We start from the raw sequence: 25,508 nt of genomic DNA, 5'->3' as shown, positions 1-25,508 counted from the left end.
CCCACAGTGATCGTCTCCCGATAGTAAGTGATTCGTGTACCAAGTTTGGTTGAAATTGCTCCAGTGGTTTAGTTGGAGATGTGTCATTTACACACACACTTCCATTTCTATATATAGTAAGATTTTTACACTCGTTCTTCACCCCCTTTCCATACCCGCCCAAAGGAGTCCTATGAGTGCCTTACACAACAGTATATTTTTTTCCCAGATATTAAGTCTTATTTGTACCTATTTTGGTTGACAGCTATGCCCAAACGTACATGCATAATCTCACTGCTCTAGAATCCTGGAGCTGACGTTGCCATGGTTACGGCAGTTCATTTCTTTATCCGATTCCTAGAGCAGGGGTAGTGTGGTGCCAATATCTCCGTAACGGTTGGTTTTAGGGCCTTAAAACATGGTTTTCGGGCCCGTAGGGCTTACCGAGTTTTGTTCTTTGCGTCAAGAGGATTAAATTGAGCTTTGTCTCGTCCTTATACGACAAATTCGATATTTTGCCTATAATAGTATAAGAGAAAATGGAGGAAAACCGTTTTTCCTATAAAACCCCCGTCTTTTCAAAGATTTTAAAATGATATGCATATCGAAACCTTCCCCGGGGTCAGTATACTCTAAATATGAAGTTTGGTTGAGATCTATCCAGCCGTTTCGACGTGATGGTGGAACAGACAAACAGACAGACAAACAGACAAACAGAAACAATTTTATTTATATAGATTCTATGTGATTCGGACTATTTCTGCTAATATTGCGACACAAATTGAGAAATAAGATGATTGAATTCATTCTCAGAGGATTCGGGACCATTAGTTAATACTCTAATGTGTTAATTCAAGAAACAGATCTGTTTTTTTAATATTCTTGTACCCTGTTCCCCTCATGAGACTCATTCTAGTTATGTCTAACGTCTCTTTCTGAGATTCTGAAAAAATACAGAAGAACGCACGAACTTAGAACAACTACTTTTGTCAAAAGAGGCATAAACGGTTAAAGTTTCTCATTATATACTTATCGTCTTACTAATAAAAAGTCCTTATACAGTTGTTTAACACTTGTATAGTTACACAGTGAATAACCCCTGTATAAGCGTTTTATATTTTTCTTACTAATAAACGTGTTATACGCATTGTATTACTATACAGCACGTATACACTCGTTCCAAGGCGTAGGAATCTCTTCCTGCAGTTCACTGGCGTTTATCGCACGTTCACCGCCTTTATGATCGCTTCTGCTGGTTACCTACGAGCAAAACTTCCCGGAAAGTCGTGCAGTAGCACGGCATATCGAAAAGGCAGTGGCAACACAAAGTGAGACAGCTGGAAATTGGCTTATACTGATATCAACATTTCTTCAGTTTGCTTGTGTAATGAACGCCCAAAAGTAAATGGAAAAGCTTAAGAAAAGATCAATAGCTCCTAACTGGGATAGTACGGAAAACGTAAGCAATTGTAATTGAATCGGCGAGTTGAAAAGTGTACACATTCCAAAATCCTAACTTTTCAGGAGGAAGGGAAACCTGTTTTGTAGCTAAAAGAAAGGTTTGATCAAAAAGTCTCTATTAGGCATTTATACATCATATCTCTGCGTATTCAAGTACAAAGTATGGAAATCATATTACGTACGGTTTTCATGTTATACCATTTTTATATCGAGGAATGTGTCCCTTTTTATGCTCAAATTTGGGAAAGATCATTGTAGAGGCAGATAATGTATAATACAGTAAACTAGCAGTTTCAAAAGTCTATTAAGCAGTAACACATTATTACATAAAAATACGCCCAACCATAATTTCTTTTATCGTTATTCCTTGTCATTCCGTGAGACAGCTGGAAATGGGCTTATATTGATATCAGCATTTCTTCAGCTTGCTTGTTTAATGAACACCAAAAAAGAAATGGAAAAACTTAAGAAAAAATCAAAAGCTCGTATCTGGGATAGTACTGAAAACATAAGCAATTGTAATTGAATCGGCGAGTTGAAAATGGTACTCATTACAAAATCCTTAGTTTTCAGGAGAAAGGAAAAACTATTTTGTAGCTTAAAAGAAAGGTTTGATCAAAAGAGTTTCTATTAGGCATTTATACATCATATTCAACTACAAAGTATGGCAATCATATTACGTACAGTTTTCAAGTTATGCCTTTTTTATGTCGAGGAATACGTCCCTTTTTAGGCCACTCAAATTTGATAAAGATCTTTGTAGAGGCAGATAATGTATAATAAACTCGCAATTTCAAAAGTCTATTAAGCAGTGAGACAGCTGGAAATGGGATTATATTGATATCAACATTTCTTCAGCTTGCTTGTGTAATGAACGCCAAAAAAAGGAATGGAAAAGCTTAAGAAAAGATCAAAAGCTCGTATCTGGGATAGTACGGAAAACGTAAGCAATTGTAATTGAATTGACGAGTTGAAAAGGGTACACATTCCAAAATCCTTACTTTTCTAGCTTAAAAGAAAGGTTTGATCAAATAAGTTTCTATTAGGCATTTATACATCATATTTCTGCGTATTCATCTACAAAGTATGGAAATCATATTACGTACGGCTTTCAAGTTATACCATTTTTATATCGAGGAACATGTCCCTTTATAGGGTACTCTAATTTGATAAACATCTTTGTAGAGGCAGATATATCCCTATCCCTATTAAGCAGTAACACATTATTACACAAAAATACGCCCAACCATCATTTCTTTTATAGTCATTCATTGTCATTCCGTCTCTTTAAAGAGTTTTACTTTACGAAGATGTCTAGCCTCCATAACCTCTGAATGGTGTATCTTTTCTATGTTTAAAATACTGTGAAGATCATCCACGTTATCGTCCATTCTTTCAATGTGTGTTCAATGTTAAATGGATAAGTCGAATATTTCACCACGATTATATTACTGTAGACAATAAATACCACGAAAATAAATTTCTCACTCGTTTCTTTTTCCGCTACTCGCTGCTATACAGCGCTTATACAAGGGTCCTGGTCTGTATAAGCAATTCAATGAATAACTATAACATATGTATACACAGGAGGCTTATACGCGGTTTATTAGTAACGAATTTCACATAAACGGTGTATAAACCTTGTATAAAAGTTATACACCGTTTATTAGTAAGACGGTTAAAGTATGATCAATGCTCGATGCAATGCAGCAAAAAAGTTTGCTTGGACTTATTTGGAAGGCATCGAAATCATAAATTCATGAATTTATGGCAATTGTGTCAACGGTTGACACAAATATCTTTGTATGATTACAGACACAACATTTTTGCAATATTATGACAATACACTTTTCCTCACCTTTCAGTGTACCAGCCATGTTAATTTCGTTTCACAATGTCTTCGCGTTTACTCAATACAAGCTCAAATACACTAGCATACACCCAGCGCGCACTGCGTGAGCTCACCAGCTGACCAGATTTGACGTTGCGTTACTTCTGTTCGAAACACGCCAGAGAAAAAGTCGGTGCATGTTTCAGACAGATCACTTTTCCTGGTACACAGCCACGTTCAGGAAACATGAATCTGCCGAGTTCTGATTTTTTAATATTTATCATGTTTCACTGTCCCCATGCCCCACCGTGCGACGTCACTCTGACGCAGTCAGCATCTGTGACATGTACCGCCCCAAATGACGTAATTTCTCAATAACATAAACAGCGTGAATTATCCTTGAAACATCAAAGCGTCACTTTCTATACGAAATATTTTTTACATAACTTTGCATCTACTAAGAAAACACAATCACATTCGTTGAACAATAATTTGACTTTGAGTTTGAATTTGGCTTAGAGCGCCACTGAGGAAAAGAAGCAAGGTAGTTACTCGCGCTGTATAACATGCATGTAGCTTGCGAAGGAAGATAACACATTCCTCTTCCTCTGGATACGGGTTTGATATAGCAATTAGAACAATGAGCAAGTTGAAATTTTCACATTTTTTTTGGCACAATTTTTAGCTATTGTTTAGATTTTATTGAAAAATGGTGTATGATGTGAGAAATAAGAGATGTGTGATTTACCACGTTCTTTGTTTTGTTATTGTTTTAAATATACTGGAGGCTCAAATTTGCGACGCAACCATAGGCGTGTCATTCACGCTGCATATGTACGTTTGGTCTTATTTGATTCTTTATTACGTCTCTTTCCTTCCTGAATACGTTCATTTGTCATATTAGGACATTTTTTAAGGTATGCTTAAATTCATCAATTCTTCCTTATTAAACCTTCAATATTTGTTATTTACAGTTATATTTTAATTTTCTTTCTGGTGTTTCTTGATACATCTCGTCAAGAAAAATCAATTTCCACCTGACTTGTCTCTGCACGACATATACACGCGCGGTTACACCACGCGGTAACTGACTTTCTACCGCCAAAGCATACCCTAAGTGGACGTCCATCTTATGATGACATCATAGGCTACGCATTATTTCAGCTGCCAAGGTCAGGTATTGAGTTTCATGAAAAACATCATATCGACATTCTCCGGAGACCCCTCACTGCAATTTGAACGGAACTCCACGTAAAAAAAAAAGAATTAAAAAATACAAGACAGCAGTCATGAACCATCGTCGGACCAGGTCAGTTTGTAATAAACTACAGAATGTGATCATAAGTTTCTGGAAAATGAAACTGCTGTTTGAGGACAGGTGCTGCTCGACCAGTGAATATATCAGGTGTATAGACTTTAATTTTTACTTACTTGTGAACGGCAGTCAAGAGACTGGGACTATAAATTTGTTTTTTCATCACATGAATCAAATTTTGTGTAGTGCTGTACATCCCTTTCCACTCAACTGCTGTGCGTGGTGAGAAAGCGCCCCTGCTGCTTCTGCAATTTGCAGATTAGTATCGCCTGCTGGGTTGTCGCAGTAATCAGGCGCTCTCTGCGTTATTCCGAATCAGTCCGTGAACCACACTAAGATCACACCGAACCTGTGGAAAAGAAGGAAATAGGATCAGAGAAATATATAGAGAAGAGGGAGATGCACGTAAAATTCAAAATCAGCTTGAATTTTACAAACATTTTAAGTCACCAATCAGAGAATGGAAGAAACCAATGTGAACAGTAGAGGTGTGTAGTATTACAGCTCGAAGTACGGATATGCTTGAAGAGGTATCCTAAAAGACTTAGCTCAAGTCTAGGAGATACTTTACAAAGTGCAAGTTTGATTGATCATTATTATAGATACGTCCAAATAGGATTTATTTATTTAGGTTCAGACACGTACAAAGCTAATTATGTGAAACACACATACATATTCTATTATATTAAATGAAAACACTCAACTACAATGAATGTCCTTGTATAAATAAATAAATAAATAAATAAATAAATAAATAAATAAATAAATAAATAAATAAATAAATAAATAAATAAATAAATAAATAAATAAATAAATAAATAAATAAATAAATAAATAAATAAATAAATAAATAAATAAATAAATAAATAAATAAATAAATAAATAAATAAATAAATAAATAAATAAATAAATAAATAAATAAATAAATAAATAAAGTCATATTTAAACTAATAATATACTTTTCTTCACTTGCATAGTATAGAAAAATAGAAAACAATATTTAAAACATTCAGTTATATATGCCCTCAATTTAACAAGGTATTTACTAACAATTGTAAACCTGTATTGTTACTATGATTATAAATGATGATGGTAGTTATGTTATCGAAGACAATGAGGTATATTACTTTAATAGAAACAAGGCATCGAACCATATCTATGAGCTTACCAATAAGAGAGAACAGAGTATTATTTTAATTTAGAATAGAAAACAAAAATTACTTGTTTGCATTTTCATAATATGGAAGAGTATGTAGCTGCAGACATATCTAGACTGTATTAATTGCTACATTTATTAAATGTTTTCATTGACTTCAACACTGTTGAATTAATATGTTGCTTGGTTCTTGATCTTGATCATGACGAGGTAATACATTTCGGGCGTATATATAGATTTGTGACAGAAAGGTTATCTAAAGAGAACTGTCGATAATATTATGAAATAAACTATAGATAAATAGAAGAACTGTGACTGCTAGTCTTTTTAACAAGATGTTTCAATAAATCGTTATAAGAACCATATTTAGGAATACGACTATTATTTTGCACGTAAGGTATCTAAGAAGTTTGTTTTGCACCATTTCAACTGTGTATTCATGCACTTTATAAGCGAGATTTCAAATGAGCTATGTATACTGTAGCCGATTTCTTACAAAAGAGTTGTGTTATCGGATATCTGTACAAATATTCTAAGGAGGGGTAGTTTGTGTGTATATGGAGGGTAATATTGGGAACCACTCAGCCATTTCAGTCATTTTCTCACTGCTAGAAAGCTTATTTCTTCGAGATTATTATAGGCTCAATATAATTATGTTGCCTTATCGGAGAAGTACGCAGTTGAAATAAACGTGGAGGAAGCCAGAAAAGTTACAAATCCACAAAAGCGAATATGCTACCTGAACGATTAGTCGTATGGAAGAAAATATGGCCCAGCAAGTCGAATTAGAATTGAATATTCTACGAAAACGTCATGTCCGACTTGTTGGATGAATGGTCAGCGTACTGGCCTTCGATTCAGAGGGTCCTGGGTTCGATTCCTGGCCGGTTCAGGGATTTGAATCGCTTCCGATTAATTCTACTGGCTTAGGAAGTGGGTGTATTTGTCTGTCCCAACACTCTCCTCATATTCAGACAAAATATCACACTACCAACCACCACAGAAACACGCAATAGTAATTACATCCCTCCATATAGGGTTGGCGTCAGGAAGGGCATCCGGCCGTAAAATAGGGCCAAATCCACACGTGTGCTCAGTTCGCACCCGCGTCCCCACAGGTGTGGGAAAAGCGGTAGCAAAAGAAGAAGATTCTACGAAACATTCATATTTATATCTTCCTAAAATGCATTTATTTATTTATTTATTTATTTATTTATTTATTTATTTATTTATTTATTTATTTATTTATTTATTTATTTATTTATTTATGCCTTTACAAGTGGCAAAGTTAGGGTTCTCGGCCCCCTCTTACACTTAACCACAAGTGACAACCACTTAGCTGTTTCCTAGGACAAAATGTTTCTATCATTTCGACGCCAGCTCTAACCACTAGGAACCGAAATTACTCCAATAGTTTGCCAGATAATCGCGTTTTTACGCGTTAAAGGAACATTTCGAGCGTATGGTTCAGAGGATTTTCACGTCGAATGTGGTATAACTGAGTGGATTAGGGTAAAAATTGTTATTGATATCCAAAGGAAATATAGCAGGGGACACTTAAAATAGCATGTGCACTGCTTACTCTGCTTAAAGTACAAGTTAGTTCCTTGGCTGCGGAAACTGACACGCCACTAATGATACATAGGATGAGGGGAAAGATAAAACGTGATAGAGAGCTAGAGGTGCGAGGAGGACTGCTGCCCAGCCAGATGACACGCACAGTAGAGTGCCATATCGTTAGATTGATAACATCCTCAGCCGAATTCCTTGGTTTTTGTGACTTGATCCGCTGACTCCTGTATTAGAAAGCTCCTCAGTCGGGCTCACGAAGTTCCCGCTCCAGCTCTCAGTAAAGCCCTCAGTGGTCAGGAATCGAACCGGCTCCTCCGGGTAGGAGGCAGGCACGCTACCCCTAAACCACGGGGGTTGTATGTTTATAAATTATGCAGACGTCATGGAAGGTGAGGGAGTCCAGAAGGAGAGGGTTTCTGATGAGGTGGGTGGGGTTGAGGCTCTGGTCATGTGGGACTTTATTGTTAGGCACGTGGGGAAAAGAAACCAGGGTACAGTATTGTTCAGGAATTAGTTGAAGTCAGATATTGAGGAAAGTAAAATGCAAGATGAGCGTAAGGAGAACGTGGCAGTTTTTCACACTGGTATGGACAACGTAAGACAAGCAGGAACAGGTACGACATAGATGGGAGTTTGCGGGGTCTGGTTATGGCAGAGAGGATAAGTTTAAGAAAGTGGAGATTGCTATCAATGTGGTATTGTGAAGGCGAAATACTGCTTAGAGGTTGGTCGGGGATTTAAACGATACTGGAGTGGGTATGGTGGAAAATGGGATTGAGAGTTTTAAATCCTATGAGTTAGTAGGTGATAAGGATCTACACTCAGATGGCATTCACTTTCAACGGTAGATGTCCGTGTAAATTAGGTTTTTTTAAAGGGTTCTAGGGACGTAAACTCAGGCAAATGAGATAGACTTATGGAGTGGTAAATGAGAGTACAGATAGCTGGAGGTCACGTAAAGATGACATAATGTTGTCAGTGCTAAACTATGGAAGCATTGCACGGAGAGGAATAGAATTCAGTAATTTCATAAATATGTATTTACCATATATTGTAAAAGGAATTGAACTATGGCTGAGAAGTAATATTATAGATGCGTACACTTCCTCCCTGTACCGGAGTGCTCATCATAGAGATAGAATAGAATCGATAGGAGTTGGTGTATTCATACCAGTGAAGGAAGAATTTCAAAGTTAAGGAAGAGAAACATGAAATTCTGGTGGATAGTAGGCAACTTGATATTTGGGGATGTACAGACCAGAAAGTGGTGAAGCTAGTGCGAAATTATTTCGTGAGACATTCAGAAAAACGTGATTGTAGTGGGTGATGTGAGCTGGGAAGGTAATGAGTAAGTCAAAAAGCATGACCAACAAATGGTAAATATGTTAATCTGGGAAGGACAGCTGTATCAGAGAATGTTGGAACGAACTAGAAGGAAGGATATTCTAGATGTGGTGCTGATGAAACCAGATGAGCTCTATAAGGAAACAAAAGTGATAGATAGTATAAGTGATAACGGCGCCGTTTTAATCGTAGTTAAGAGTACATGTGATGGAAAGGAAGGATGTATGTATATTAATCAGTACCATATGGTTGATAAGGCAGGCATGAGGATGTTTAAAATGAGCAATTGTGATCGGTGGAAAATTGTGAATAATAATGTAAACAGCCCATTGTACGGGTTTAAAGTAATTGTTGAAGAGTGTGAAAAGCGGTGTTTATTTTTAAAAGTGGTAAGGAATGGTTATCAGAAATAAATAGTTTAATAAGAGGTGCAGGTTACAACAATTAGAGTTAGGAATGGTTGTGGAAGTAAGACAGGTGTTGGAACTGATGATGGCAACACGGGAACAAAAGAGGATCACAATAAACTCGCCCAAGAACGAGTATATTAAACAGTCAAAGGGAAAGTCAAGTAAAGGAGAAGTATGATTATTATGATTCGGACCATCCGTTACATAGCGGTTTTAGGAATCCTAGTGTCAGCTTACGCAAATCAATTAGTTGTTAGATAGGCCAACGTAGACGCCAAACTTTGATGCACATCGACGAGAGACTTCTACTCCCCACACTATATGGTAGCGATACAGTCGAAAATGCTACCCAGCTGCACGGAAAACTGTAAGAGTTACTGCAACGCAAATGGTTTCCTCTCCGCAAATGGACATCAGATCGCTCATATTTACTTGAGACTATACCATCAGGATTCACAGAATCAGAATTATCCTAGGATTTGATAATGTAGGAGGCATTAAAACGCTAGGTTTGCTGTCTGTGGCATCCTCTTCTTGACAAATTCTAGTCTGAGGTCGACATCAAGGAGAACAACGGAGTCTCCACGAAACGAAAGGCACTTTTAATTATAGCCACTCTGTTTGACCCACTTTGGGTGATAGGAACCGTCATAAAGATGCGCGATGTTTTCACAGGATGGGACGATCCACTATATTACTTGAAAGCTAGATTTCAATTATCTTCCTGCACTGAACAACATTCATGTGGACAGGCTGAAACCCTGCATCGGAAAGGTAATACAAATAGAAGTTCATACGTTCTCAGATGCTTCTGGACTAAACTATGTAGCATGTGTCTATAAACGCAGTACCTACCAATAAGGTGAAGTATCGGTAAACTTAGTATGTTCAAAATCCATAATTGCTCCTCTGAAACAACAATCTCTGCCTAAGTTAGAACTGTTTGGGGCTTTCTTGTTGGCGCGTCTAGTTGATAGGACTACCCATGCACTGAAACTGGAAATCGACAACACTTTTCTGTGGACTGGCTCGACCGCAGTACCCTCGTGGCTTGCAACTGAACCAAAGAAATGAAAAACATTCGTCGCTAAACGTGTCTCTTGAGATACAGTAATGACTGGATGAGCTAAGTGGGATTATGTGATAAGACAACACTTCTGATATAATTTCAAGGCGTGAAGGCTGATTGGCATAGGTGGCATTGACTAGCCCAAACTGGATTCACTTGGCCTTTCATTCCTTTTGATCCACACACTTCAGTGGACTACGGTAAGATGCAGTGAAATTCAGGAAGCACCTTCTGCAAAGATACACGCTACTTTGACTCTCAGACGATCCCGAAGAACCAACGTACCTAACTCCTGAGCACTTACTTATAGGAGCTCCCCTATTGGTTTTCCCAAGGTCTGACCTGAGCGACGATTCAGGCACTGCAGAAAAACTTTTGGAGACAGTCTAACGACTCTTTGTAGTTTACAGTAAGCTCCCTCTGAGGATCCGTTGTAGTGTGTTGGTCTCGAGGTCCTAAGTTCGCGGGGTTTAAACCCGGCAGAAGTAGCCGGATTTTTAAGGGCGTAAAAAAGTCCCTTCGACATTCCATGTCGTACGATGTCGGCATGTAAAAGATCTCTGGTGACTCATTTGGTCTTAACTCAACAAAATTAGAACTCTTCCATAGAGCACTGGAACTGGTCACCCTACCGCACGTAAACTCCGGCTCAGGAACACCTCTGCGGAGGTTCGGACCTGCCTTCGGGCAGAATAACCCTTACCTTACACGCACCAATATAACATGCAAATATTAATTTGGACGAAAATATTTTATTTTATAAAACTTCGACACTATTATTGAGTAAAACTTCGTTGTTCCGTTGAGATCATATATAAAGGGAGTTTTAAGCATTTGAAATTGTACGTCTTTTCGTAGCGTGTTGATAGTCAATGCTGGGTGCATACGGGTGCAAATTTCAAGTGTTATTAAAATGTACAAATACAGCTAGTATCACTATCAACAAATGTTCATATGAGGTGTAATGTGTTCTGGATGGACAGAAAAGAATATCTTCAATTACAGAGACACGTTTGCAATGCCCATGTTCGGTAGAAACTCAGTCTTTGTAACACAGAGGATATTCCGAAGCTATCACAAAGACACCCTAAAGGCTCGTTTCACATACTACACTACGTTTGCTGAACCAGAGCTAGTCTCATACAATTTGTACGGTCACAGTTTGATATGGTTCGTGTGAGTGTTTTGATATTCGTCCCTAGGCAGGCGCCAGGTAGTGGACTCATATTGGAGAGAAAGAATGTTTCAGTCGTCAACGTCGTTTCAAAAGTAAGCTTATGGATGTTAGTAGTATAAATCAGGGGTTCTGGAACCTCCTCCTCCTCCGGCTCTCGGGAGGCCTCCTCCTCATTGCTACGCTGGCTAAGACAGCATGCTTAACCTCACATCCGCTATCTTGGAGGGGCTTAACCTTACTTTTTACGCGTAAGAGAGCAAGCCTAACATCATGATGCTTGTTGTTTAAAGGGGCCTAACATCGAAGGTCATCGGCCCGCAGCCTAACATCAGCGTGGGGCCCCCTGTGGGTGGGGGCGGTAGAATAACACCCACGGTATCCCCTGCCTGTCGTAAGAGGCGAATAAAAGGGGCCCCAGGGGCTTTGAACTTTGGGCGTGGGTTGGCAACCACGGGGCCCTCAGCTGAGTTCTGGCATTGCTTCCACTTACATGTGCCTGAATTCCACTTTCATCTATCCTATCTGACCTCCCTTGGTCAACTCTTGTTCTTTTCCGACCCCGATGCTATTAGGTGTGCGAGGGCTAGGGAGTGTTTCATTTTCACGCCCTTCGTGTCCCTTGTAATCCTTTGCCCGATATCTTCATTTTTCGAAGTGTTGGATCCATTCCATTTTCCCCTCTGATTAGTGTTATATAGATGATGGTTACCTAGATGCACTTCCTCTTAAAACAATAATCACCACCTCAGGGAGGAGCCTAACCACAGTTTCATGGCCAGATGCCCTTCCTGACGCCTAAGATAGGGAGCTTAACCTCACAGACGCTATCTTGGAGAGGCTTAACCTAACTTTTTACGCGCAAGACAGCAAGCCTAACCTCAGAGCCGCTATCTTGGAAGGGCCTAACCTCAGCTTTACGGACGGATTCCCTTCCCGACGCTATCTTGAGTAGTAGGGCAATCGGTATTCTCGAGATGTTATTTTGAGTAGTAGGGCAATGGAGATTAGCATAAGAGAGCACACCTAACCGCATGGTGGAGCCTAACGTCAGTTTTATGGTCGAATGCCCTTCCCGACGCTAATTGCATAAGATGGAGGCTGTACACAGCTCCTTATGAGACCCCTTAAGGGCGCTTGCGTAAGATGGCGACCGCAAGATGGTGGCTATACACGGCATCTTATGGAGAATGATGACGGCTGTGGGCGCTTGCGCAAGATGGCTGCTGCTTTTAGCAGACGCCCTAGGGACGCTTGCACAAGATGGTGCCTATACGCAAACTCTTATAAAGAAAGCTAGCTTAGAGGCTACTGCACAAGATGGCGGCTGCTGTTATAAAGAACCTTATGCATGCGGTGGAGGGCAATTTGAAATTCCACGTGCTCTTATTTGTAAACAAAGCCACGTGCTTTTTGACAGCGGTCAGCGACCATCTTTAATCAACAGAGCATCGTGCTGTCATCTTTAGCTACTACCTTTGGTACGTGGTAGCGGGCAATTTGAAAAATTCCACGTGCTTTTTTGACAGCGGCCATCTTCAATCAACAGAGCATCGTGCTGCCATCTTTAGCTACTACCTTTGAAATGTGATGGCGGGCAATTTGAAAAATTCCACGTGCTTTTTTTGATGGCTGTCAGCCACCATCTTTAACTACATGCACATGGCTTACTGCTATTTTGGTACGGAATTTAACAGGACAAGCAAGCAAGTTGCTACTTGTCGTCACAGCGCCAGAAGGGTGTCCTTCTCAACATACTATTATCTTAGGTTTTTTAAACCAAGATGCTGTTTTCAACACTCCAAGACTTTGTTGACATACTTACGAAGCTGCTGTTGCCTAAATCAAGTGCTCAGAACATGTGCAAGAGATACTTTTGTAGATAGATTCGAACAGACTAGAATCGAACAACAGGTGTTCAGAACATGTTTTCTGCTTAGCTAGAGATATTTCTTTTAGAGAACTTAGTTTTTAAACCAAGATGCTGTTTTCAACACTCTAAGACTTTGTTCACATACTTACGAAGCTGCTGTTGTGAACACTGTTTAGAACATAGAAAGCTAACTACTAACGTGATTATAGTTAAGTGTGCTAGGTTAACCCACGCATTTGTCTCCAAAGGGCGTTACAGTCTCAAGTTTGAGGCTCAACCTAACTGGACATGATCCAGGAACTTTGGCGCTGAGAGCTGACGGGGATATTGAGTCTGAACTACTGCGGGGCTAAATGTAGAACGTACACAGAGATTACGTCTGGTTTTGTTAGAGGCACTTTTTAAGCTGCTAAAGTCAAGTTGTAACAGGAAGAGTGTGTGTCAGGAGTTTTTTTTGTAGAGACATGAAATAGCGAGTTCATTATCTTTTATCTAGCATGCACATATCAGCAAGACTGCACAGGCCAGTTAGAAGTATTTGCTGACACAGGGAATACAAAGTTCATTGTTCGTACAAGTTCGCGACTTGGGTGTATACACACAGGAACTTATCTTCATACTGAATACCCAATCTAGTGCCGGAACTTAGCCCTGCAGGATTTTTGCGTATTGTCTACGTGCACTTCACGTTCGATACCCCTGCAGGTCTAATGTTGCGCTGATCACGCATTAACCTCCCAGGACTTGCTCTGCAGGATTTCGCGTATTATCAGAATTCCCCGAATACAGAATAAAATCCCTACTTACACTTCACGTTCGATACCCCTGCAGGCCTAACGTTGCGCTGACCACGCATTAACCTCCGACGACTTGACATGGTACTAGGAAGATGGTGTAAGGCGTAAAGGGGTATCTGATAAGGAGGAGGCATAGCTACGTTCCTCTTTTACATTCCCTCCTCCTGATTAATGCAATCGTAATATGATTCCAATCAATGAAATACATGTCTTACAGTACTCTTCCTAGTCTTGTCAGTACAATGTTTAGCCGCTATATCCCCTAGGATTTGATGCCAGGTTAATCTTTTAAAAACTGTTGCATGGAATAATACTTACCTGTAGCACAGTAAAAAATAATTTCCGCATAGCTGTACATATGTTCGTTGATGAAAGTAGAAATTAAATTCAGGTAATAGGAGTGGTGGTTCCCAACATGATAAATAAAAAATAATCTGGTACCAGAATTTAATACCGCACGTGTTCGCGTATGATCTAACAAACATCCCGAACCAAGCTGGGAATTCCAAAATCTTGAATAAAGACGTGTTTATTACTTACGTCGTTAGAGATCAAAGCGGTTTTTGTGTTGCAACTAAAAGGCTCGCAAATTATGTTGAGAAGCAGACAGGAAGTTTCACGTTTCAGATGCAGGTGTTTGTACATGCTATTGTCCGGTCTGAATGAGAAAAGATAATATGCGTACATTTGTACTTTGGATTGCTATTTAAGGTCGGGGTTATTAATAGCGTGTGTTATTATTCTCAGGAACGGCGGCGATACCCTTATTAATCATTATCTGCAAGAGTGCTTCTACTTTGTTAGGTATGGAAAATTAATCTCTATTAGTAAATTGTTTGTCTCTTCTAACTTTAAACTGACGATAATATCTGTCTTCTATGGGTTAAAATTTGGTTTCTTCCGAACTTTACAACTATGTGTGTCTCTGTTACTCTTACATTTAATCTTTATTAGTAATCTTGTAACTTCAAACTCGCGACGATGTCTGACCGCCATAGATTAAATCTTGGTTTCTTCCGAACATCGCAACTATACGTAACTATTTACTTTTTCGTCTAATCTCTATTAAAAATGGTTGTTCTCTTTTCAGAATTTGTTGCATATGCTGTTCACCTAAACACTTTGTTCTACTATTAGCAGGGAGAGAGGACACTATGTTCCCCTGCGGGCAGTGTGAGGCTACGTTTGCAAGACGGGTTAACCTTGCACATCGTATTAAAATAAAATATCCCAGCATAACATCTGCTTTATGTGAAGTTTGTGGGGAATATTTTGATAATGTAGAGCAGTACCAAACTCTCTTAGTAAAAGTATATCATCAGGCTGAGGTATCTACTTGCGACTATAACCCTCAGGCTACGCAAAAAAGCGTGTAAATACTGATGTAGATGTAGAAAGCTGTAGTAAGATAAAAACAAGGAAAAATGAAGTCAGTAAAGAACTTCAAACTATACACTGCAAACAATGTAACACTAATGTACCATCTTCACATTTTCAGGGTCACTTAAGAAGTAATGCACATAAAAACAATGCTTGTAGAATTGCCAGTAATACAAACATCGAAGAAATTCATACTGCACTTAGCAGTAGGATTTCTAGTTGAAGCATTCGTACTAGTCAGAAGTTTCAAAGCACTGCAAACCTTTTAAATTGCGTTAAACCGGATGTGCAACAGCTTCTTAACAGAACTGTGTCTGATCATAATTTATTTAAAGTTAATTTTGAACTTTCTGCGTTGTATATTAAGAGCACAGATGAAAGTGAAATAACATAAATTAAATCATTTAATACCAAGAATATAGTTGTGAGTCAACTGATTTTAGTAATGTTATTTCAATTAAGAGTGAAGAGTTTCAAGCAAAAGATTCAGGGTGGGCTTTAGTGGAAATTTCGTATCTAGAGGTTAATATCAATAAGTACAATCCTTGAGGATCTTCGTACATCGAGCTACTGACATGGATTAAGCGAAGAAAATCTTCTGTAAACGTCCAAAGCAATGACGAGGCGTGTTTTGCATGAGCTATTGTGTCGGCTTTAAATCCCCTAAAATTAACTGCAGTAAACAGAACATCATCGTATCCTCACTATTCAACACAACTAAATTTAGATGGTGTTTCCTATGCAGTTAAAGGACATTAAGCGCTTTGAACAACTAAATAATATTAGCATTAATAATTATGGTGTAGACAAAAAGTCTGTAGTAGGTCCTGTGTATTATACAAGTAATATGAAGAGTACTCATGTCAACTTACTCTATATAGAAAACAGTGAGAATAGTCACTTTTGTTGGATTAAGAATTTGAGTAGACTTGTTGGTAGTCAGTTGTCAAAAGAAAAGTGTAAAAATTGGCTATGTGACGGATGCTTGCAGTATTTTAGAAGTGAAGATCAGTTAACAAACCATTCTAAGAATGACTGCAATCATGTATGTACAGAGATACCTACTACAGACAATAATGTTTTGAAATTAACGAATTATAACAAGCAGCTGTGGGTGCCTTTTGTCATCTACGCAGACTTTGAAGCCATCCTCCAACCATTTAGCACATGCGCACCTAATCCGGACAACTCTTTTACTAATACTACACACATGCATGTCCCGTATAGCTTCGCGTATTATATCAAGTGTAGTTGTGATAGTACGCTTAACAAGTTAGAGCTGTATCAAGGACCTGATGCTGCTAAAGCATTTTTAGAAAGACTTGAATGTGATGCAGTGCGTCTTAGCCATATACTAAATACTAACATTCCTATGAAACCACTCACCGAAATTCAGTTACTAGAAAATGAACGTGCTACAAAAAGTAATATTTGTGATGGTGAATTTTCAGAAAATGACCCTAAAGTTTTCGATCAAGACCATTTAACTGGCTTGTACAGATGCCCAGCTCATAATAGCTGTAATCTTAAGTACAGAGTTCCAAAATTTATTCCTGTAATTTTACATAACTTATCTGGTTACGACTCACATTTTATTATTTCACAATTTTGAGCTTCAGATGAAAAATAGATATAATCCCTCAGAACAAAGAGCGGTTTATTGCATTTACAAAGTGCGAAAAAGTAGATGAGAAGCATGCTATAAAATTGAGATTTCTTGACTCGTTTCGCTTTATGGCGAGTAGCATTGATAAACTTTCGAGTAACTTGCAACCAGAACAATTCACAGAAATTCGACGTGTTTTTCCTGAAGAAAGGCATAAGGCGTAAGGGCATATTATGAATATATTGACTGTTTAGAACGCCTCGATTAACGCGCCTTACCATCAAAACAATCATTTTACAGCTCGCTGAATTCAGCTGATATTAGTGATGATGACTATTCACATGCACAACGTATCTGGGAGCAGTTCCACATTCAAACGCTAGGCGAATACTCTGACTTATATTTAAAGATGGATGTACTTTTGTTAGCTGATGTTTTCGAAAATTTTCGCTGTGTTTGCACGAAAACATACAGCCTTCATCCATGTCAGTATTTTACAGCACCTGGGTTGTGTTGGGATGCTATGTCAAAATGCACGCAAGTGAATTTGGAACTGCTAACAGAAATCGGTGTCGTGCAATTTATAAAATCGTCTATTCGAGGTGGCCTAAGTCAGTGTAGTGGGCGGTATTCTAAGGCAAATAATAAGTACTGTACATGCCGAGTTTTGACTCTAGTCAGCAATCTCAGTATATTGTTTATCTTGATGCTAACAATCAGTATGGGTGGGTAATGACTCAGCATCTACCATTAAATGGCTTTCGCTGGCTAACGCAGTGCAAAATTGAGGATTTACAGCTGCACACCCTAGACGATGAAGCTAAGGAAGGGTATTTCCTTGAAGTTAACTTACAGTATCGTAAAGAGTTACACACTTCTCATAATGACTTACCGTTCTGCCCTGAAAATATGAAGTCTCCGTACATCACATCAACAACACACATGCTAATCACTAATTTGTATGACAGATCTAAGTATGTTATTCATTATCGGAAATTAAAACAGTTTTTTCAGCATGGTTTGAAGTTAACAAAAATTCATCGCGTTCTAGAATTCTATCGGCCACCGTGGCTAAAACCATATATAGATCTCAACAATGATTTAAGAACAAATGCAGTTAACGAGTTTGTGAACGTTTTCTATAAGCCCACGAATAACAGTGAGTTTGGTAAGACAATGGAAAATGTTGACAAACGCGTTGATGTAAAATTGATTACAAACTGGGAAAATATTACGCAAAAATATGGTGCTAATATTTTAATAAGTAAACCGAATTTCCATAGCTGTACTATTATACGTTAAAATTTAGTCATTATACAGATGAATCGTGTTAAGGTTAAGTACGACAAACCTAACTACGTTGGCTTTGCTGTACTTGAATTAGCTATAACACTGATATATGAATTCCATTACGATTATATGATGAAGACGTATGCTCATAATGTGCAATTAATCTACATAGATACCGATTCGTTTACTTACCAAATCAAAACTGATGACTATTACAAAGATATAAAGCCAGACTTAGGTAGGTTTGATACTAGTAACCTGCCCTAGTAACCTGAAAATAATGATTATAATCTACCACTAGTAAACAAAAAAGTTCTAGGTAAAATGAAAGACGAATGTGCTGGAAATATCATTCATTTGTAGGTACTAAATCCAAATCATATAACATACTGCTCTTAAATAAACGACAAATAAAGAGATTGAAAGAAATTAAAAAGAATGTAGTTCAAAATGAGCTAATTTTAGAAAATTATTAAAATTGTATTAATAATAATCCACCTATTTTACATAAGCAAATGGCTGTTATTAGAAGCAAGAAACATCAGTTGTACACTCATTTAATTAATAAGTTAGCTCTTAAGAATGAAGACTATAAACGGTTTGTCATTCCAAATTCTACTAACACTCTAGCCTGGGGGCACAGTGGTATTGATAGGTACTACTTCACCTAAAGCAGTTTGTGTGTGTGTGTGTGTGAATGTTATGCTATAGCTATGTACTTTGTAATATATACGCTAATTTTAAACTGTCTTACCTCACAGATAACTGTATTTAAACACAATTTTGTAAATATACTGTACATATTGTATAAAAGATCCGTAAGGATAGTGAGAAGGGAGAGGTATACTAAGAATGTATTACAGCAGTTAATTGAAGTTGAAACTTGTACATGCAAGAATTAGCATCATTAACTTGAGAGAACTGCATTATCATTTAAGAAGGGTGAGGTACACCAACACTGTAAGATGTACATATATGAAGCGGAAATGACTACAGCAAACGATTCAAGATGAAACTTGTACATACAAGATGCAATAAATAATGTAGAATTAGCATATTATTTTTATTTTAGATTACGTATTCCTTTGTCTACATGTGTGTATTACCTTCTCCTCCTACCACTCACCTCCTCTTCTTTGCAAGATGAAGTTTCAATCGTTTGCTTAAATACTACATCACTCGAGGGGGAGAGGTAAGAAGAGGCTGTTACATTTAAAAAAATAAGTATGTCAAGAAGCAAGGTGTTAAGGGAGCAGTAGAATAACACCGACGATATCCCCTACCTATCGTAAGAGGTGACTAAAAGGAGCCCGCAGGGACTCTGAACATTGGAGCATGGGTTAGGCGTCTACGAAAGCCCTTATCCATTTAACCACTACTCCTATTACCTGAATTTAATTTCTACTTTCATCAACGAACAATGTACAGCTATGCTGAATTCTTTTTACTATACTACAGGTAAGTATTATTCCATGCAGAACTTTTTAAAAGATTACCTGGCATCAGCGGCTAAACATTGTACTGATAGGGCTAGGAAGAGTACTGTAAGACATGTGATTTATTTATTGGAATCATATGATGTTTGCATTAATCAGGAGGAGGTGATGTAAAAGAGGAACGTAGCTATGCTTCCTCCTTACCAGATACCCCTTGACGCCTTACACCATCTTCCTAGTACCACGTCAAGTCCTGGGAGTTGAATGCGTGGTCAGCGCAACGTTCGGCCTGCAGGGGTATCGAACGTGAAGTGTAGGTAGGGATTTTATTCTGTATTCGAGGAATTCTAATAATACGCGAAATCCTGCAGAACAAGTCCTGGGAGGTTAATGCGTGGTCAGCGCAACATTAGGCCTGCACGGGTATCGAACGTGAAGTGCAGGTAGACAATACGCGAAAATCCTGCAGGGTTAAATTCCGTCACTACATTAGGTATTCAGTACGAAGATAAGATCCTGTGTGTCTAGTCTGTTCGAATCTATCTTCAAAAGTATCTCTTGCACATGTTCTGAACACTTGATGTAGGCAACAGCAGCTTCGTAAGTATGTCAACAAAGTCTTAAAGTGTTGAAAACAGCATCTTGGTTTAAAAAACTAACATATAGTATGTTGAGAAGGACACTTTCTGGCGGTGTGTCGACAAGTAGCAGCTTGCTTGCTTGTCCTGTTAAATTCCGTACCAAAATAGCAGTAATCCATGTGCATGTAGTTAAAGATGGTGGCTGACAGCTATCAAAGAAGCACGTGGAATTTTTTCAAATTGCCTGCCACCACATTTGAAAGGTAGTAGCTAAAGATGGCAGCACGATGCTCTTTTGATTAAAGATGGCCGTTGTCAAAAAAGCACGTGGAATTTTTCAAATTGCCCGCTACCACGTACCTAAGGTAGTAGCTAAAGATGGCACCATGATGCTCTCTTGATTAAAGATGGCCGCTGACCGCTGTCAAAAAGCACGTGGCTTTGTTTACAAATAATAGCACGTGGAATTTCAAATTGCCCTCCACCGCATGCATAAGGATCTTCATAACAGCAGCCGCCATCTTGTGCAGTAGCCTCCAAGCTAGCTTTCTTCATAAGAGCCTGCGTATAGCCGCCATCTTCTGCAAGCTTCCCTAGGGCGTCTCCTAAGAGCAGCAGCCATCTTGCGCAAGCGCCCTTAAGGAGTCTATATTATAAGTAGAATTTTGTAAACAATATAAATTTATTAAGGATGAGGTGTGTGTTTAATAGAAAACATTGTTAGTGTAAATTGTATAATATTGTATTCTAGGAAAATTTTCTTCTTCTCTTGTTAATTTAAAATTTAGTGCTTGACAATAATGTATTTTAGTGTACCATTTGCCACCGAATTAGGCACCTCATTTGCAAATAAAGAGATTTTGATTTTGAGTCTCATAAGGAACTGTGTATAGCCGCCATCTTATGCAATTGGCGTCGGGAAGGGCATCCGGCCTTAAAACTGAATTTAGGCTCCTCCATGCGGTTAAGTGTGCTCTCTCATGCTAATCTGCATTGTCCTACTACTCAAAATAACGTCTCGAGAATACCCATTGCCCACTACTCAAGATAGCGTCATGAACGGCATCTGGCCGTAAAACTGAGGTTAGGCCCGTCCATGAGGTTAGGCTTGCTATCTTACGCGTAAAAAGTAAGGTTAAGCCCCTCCAAGATGGCGGATGTGAGGTTAAGCGTCAGGAAGGGCATCTAGCCGTGAAACTTAGGTTAGGCCCCTCCTTGAGGTTAGGCTTGCTCTCTTACGCGTAAAAGGTATGGTTAAGCCTTTCCAAGATGGCGGATGTGAGGTTAAGCATGCAGTCTTAGGCAGCATAGCATAGCAATGAGGAGGAGGCCTCCCGAGAGCTGGCGGAGGAGGAGGAGGCGGCCCAACCCGTGTAGCAATGAGGAGGAGGCCTTCCGAGAGCCGGAGGAGGAGGAGGTTCCTGAACCCCTGACTTATACTACTAATGTTTTCTCTTGTTGAGTTTATAAAGACAATTTCTCTCTCTAAAGACTGTGATTTACAATTTAAGGGCAAAAGAGGAATGTAATTAGGCGCTATTAACTCTAATCATATAAGACAAAAGAAGAGTTCTAATCTTTTGACAACGGCTGAAGAAACAGAAGGGAGAATCAGAAGAATAAACAACTCACCAAGCCTCATTACCCTTATACCACGGGGTGTTGGAAGAGAAGTAGTGTTGACATTGAACACAATTGTACAATGTACAGTAACTGAAAGCAGCGATAGACTCAGCTGACGCCTCGTGGGTACCACACCACGCCTCATAATTTATGAGACTTCTGTGCTTTCTGTAGAAGAAATCATCTGTAATCCAAACATACCAGTATCTATGGTCACATACAGTAGAGAAAAAGTCAGTTTTCTGAATCTTTCCCATAATGAACTTCATACTTCATCATAACTGCAATCTCCTCAAATACATCACAATTTTTTCAATCAAATATTGGTATGAAAGGATGAAATGTCCTCTTTGGCAGCAGGCCATGTTGTAATATGTGATGTTAGGTGATATAATGAGATAACACTTCAATTTATTTATTTATTTATTTATTTATTTATTTATTTATTTATTTATTTATTTATTTATTCGACTCATTGGATGAATGGTGAGCGTTGAGGTCTTAGGTTCAGAGCGTCTCGGGTTCGGTTTCCGGTCTGGTCGGGAATTTTGATCGCGTCTGGTTAATTTCTCTGGTTCGGGGACTGGGTTTTTGTATTTGTTCCAAGAGTATCCTTTTCAAATTCACACAACACCTCACACTCCACAGAAGAAACCGTCGACCCAATACAACCATACCCTCTAACTAAGCCATGGTTCCCAAAATGGAATAAAACAGAAGATACATCGCATCAATTATCAGGATGCGCTTTTATAATGGTAGCTTTCCACGACGTCTCTATCGTAATCGTAATGTAATGAATTCTCCGTTCTGTGTACTGTACGTGACATGAATATTATAGGGGAATTAACTATCTGTTCTTTGCTTGTAGTAGAACATTTGGAAACAGGAGACTCATAAAAGAATACGCAAACTTCAATAGTAGTTCCAGATATAGATACATGCACTCAGAGTTTCACAAGACAGAAATCATTTTCTTTCTTTCTTTCTTTCTTTCTTTTCTTTCTTTCTTTCTTTATTTCTTTTCTTTTCTTTCTTTCTTTCTTTCTTTCTTAATTCATTTACCCTCCCGGCTAGGTTTCTCTCTCTCACACCTTTACCGCTTCAAGGCCAGTGTCCTGGAGCATGAGACATTGGGTTGGAGTATAGCTGGGGAAGAGAACTGGTACCTCGCCCAGGCGGCCTCACCTGCTATGCTGAACAGGAGCCTTTTGGGGGTGGGGGTTGGGAAGATTGGCAGGGATAGACAAGGGAGAGGGAAGGAAGTGGCCGTGACCTTAAGTTAAGTACCATCTCGGCATTTTGCCTGGTGGAGAAGTGGGGAACCACTGAAAACCACTTCGAGGATAGCAGAGGTGGGAATTGAACCCTCTCTTCTCAGTTGACCTCCCGCGGCTAAGTTGACCCCGTTCCATCCCTCGTACTACTTTTCAAATTTCGTGACAGAGCCGGGAATCGAACCCAGATCTCTGGGGTGGCAGCTAATCACACTAACCACTACACCATAGAGGTGGTATCAGAAATATTTACCTGGCAATAATCCAATATCTCAGATTCACTCATCTGGAAATCTGAATCTGTGTATTATAAACTGTTCATTTGTGTGTGTGATTTTGTTTTTGTTACGTGTCCGAACATTATTAGCAAACTTTGGTGTGGTTTCTTTTACAAGCAGAAGCTAATTTTGTATTGAAGACTTTTCGCAGATACTTCTAGAAAAAAGTAGTTTCATGTAAATAGAAATTTAGCAATAAAACTGTAAAATAAATGGACTTGGTTGTATGCTTTAATCGCCAATTGCAGATACATAAAGAAGGAAACGTACATCAATACGAAGCCAAGATTAGCTTCAACGAGATGAAAACATTTCCACTTTACTTTTCCTTTCCATTCTCCAACTCTGTCGCTGAATAATCCACTTCTATTTCATATTGTTATTCAAATTAGCTCCCCCATTTGCCTTTGTTTCATATCGTCGTAAGTTGAAAAGAAAAGCGGGCGAGGTAACTTTCACAAAAAGCGCCACTGCCATGAGCTGCGTAACGCGCTGTCGCTCCTTATGAATATCAGGCTCAAGGAAATGGAGGCTTGAGTTCAACTTGAAGAAGTAGCTTCTCAAAGTTGTAAAAGTATATTGAATGCAAAGCGGAGTTATATCTGAAAAGAGGCCGGCAAAGAGACACTTGGATCTTTAGTATTGTTCCTTCCCATTCCGTTAACTTGTTTTGCTCCCAGCTGTCACGAATCTGTATCTGTTTTGAGGGTCAAGAATGGGTGCACTCAAAAATCTGTCCGTACGGTTTGGATTCTACGAACGGGAAGAGGTCCGGTGGCTATGGTCACCATTTCGAGATTCACATGAAACCTCAAATTAGCTCATAATAATAATAATAATAATAATAATAATAATAATAATAATAATAATAATAATAATAATAATAATAATAATAATAATATAATGATGTCGATGATGTCCACCTCTGTGGTATAGTGGTTGGTGTGATTAGCTACCACCCCTGGAGGTCCGTGTTCGATTCCCGTCCGTGCCACGAAGTTTGAAAAGTGGTACGAGGGCTGGAGGGAGGTCCACTCAGCCTCGGGGGTCAACTGAGGGGAGGGTGAGGGGGGTTAGATTCTCTCCCCAGCCATCCACGAAGTGGTGTTCCGTGACTTCCCCTTCTCATCCAGGCATATGCTGGGATAGTACCTAACTTAATGCCACGGCCGCTTCTTTTCCCGTTCCTTGCCTATCGCTTTCAATCTTTCCATCCCCCACAAGGCCCCTCTTCAGCATAGCAGGTGAGACCGCCTGGGCGAGCTACTGGTCCTACTCCCTAGACTAAATGTCCCACACTCAAGGACACTGCCCTTAAGGCGGTAGATGGGATCCCTCACTGAGTCCGGGAAAAAGCCAACCTTGGAGGGTAAACGGATTAAAAAATATGATAATAGTAATAATAATAATAATAATAATAATAATAATAATAATAATAATAATAATAATAATAATAATAATAATAATAATAATAATGTTAATATTTTACAATCAGTTTATTTTTTGGAGATGCGACAGTGCCGGAGTATTTCTATGTGCCGATAAATCTACCAGACACGAGGCAGGTATATTTGAGCACCTTCAGATACTACTAGACTGACTAGGTCGGAACCCGCCAATTTGGACCAGAAGGTTTCCACCTTCTGAGCTGACTCAACCCGGCGAAAATTATTTGTACTTATCAAGACAGTTGCTGTGACGAACATGACACCACATAAGAGCACAAAAGGGATCGATGCAAGATAAATTTGTAAATCTGTGATATGAAGAGTAGTATTCCTTTACGTCGCACCGACTCAGGTAGGTCTTATGGCGATGATTGGATAGGAAAGGGCTAGGAGTGGGAAGGAACGACCGTGGCCGTAATTGAGGTACAGCTCCGGCACTGGCTGGTGTGAAAATGGGAAACAATGGAAACTCATCTTCAGGGCTGCCGGCGGTGGTGTTCAAACCCACTATCTCCCGAATGCAAGGAGAGTAGTAAGAAATACTATGGATGGAAATGGTGATCTCAAGTGGCAAAGCTGTAACCCAGTAGAAATACTACTACCGTGAA

The 25,508-nt window shown here is 39.0% G+C and overlaps 1 protein-coding gene across 2 annotated transcripts in view; it reads right to left on the bottom strand.

The window, feature by feature from the left end:
* The window catches only part of LOC136866203 (uncharacterized), an 873,476-nt gene that overhangs the window by 712,956 nt on the left and 135,012 nt on the right, over window positions 1-25,508 (bottom strand). Inside the window, exon 2 of one of the 2 annotated variants that reach the window (XR_011017926.1) lies at window positions 4,703-4,935. Coding sequence is in view for 1 of the 2 variants with exons in the window: in XM_067142959.2 (XP_066999060.2) it covers window positions 4,703-4,782 (80 nt within the window). In the remaining variant the exon portion in view is untranslated. Of the gene's footprint in view, window positions 1-4,702; window positions 4,936-25,508 lie in introns of those variants that run through there. The other variant, XM_067142959.2, reaches the window with a different exon arrangement.

The sequence above is a fragment of the Anabrus simplex genome, chromosome 3 (assembly GCF_040414725.1).
Source record: "Anabrus simplex isolate iqAnaSimp1 chromosome 3, ASM4041472v1, whole genome shotgun sequence".
Classification (NCBI taxonomy): Eukaryota; Metazoa; Arthropoda; class Insecta; order Orthoptera; family Tettigoniidae; genus Anabrus; species Anabrus simplex.
Note: the sequence above shows the minus strand (reverse complement) of the source record. Positions and strands in the feature narration are given on the sequence as shown.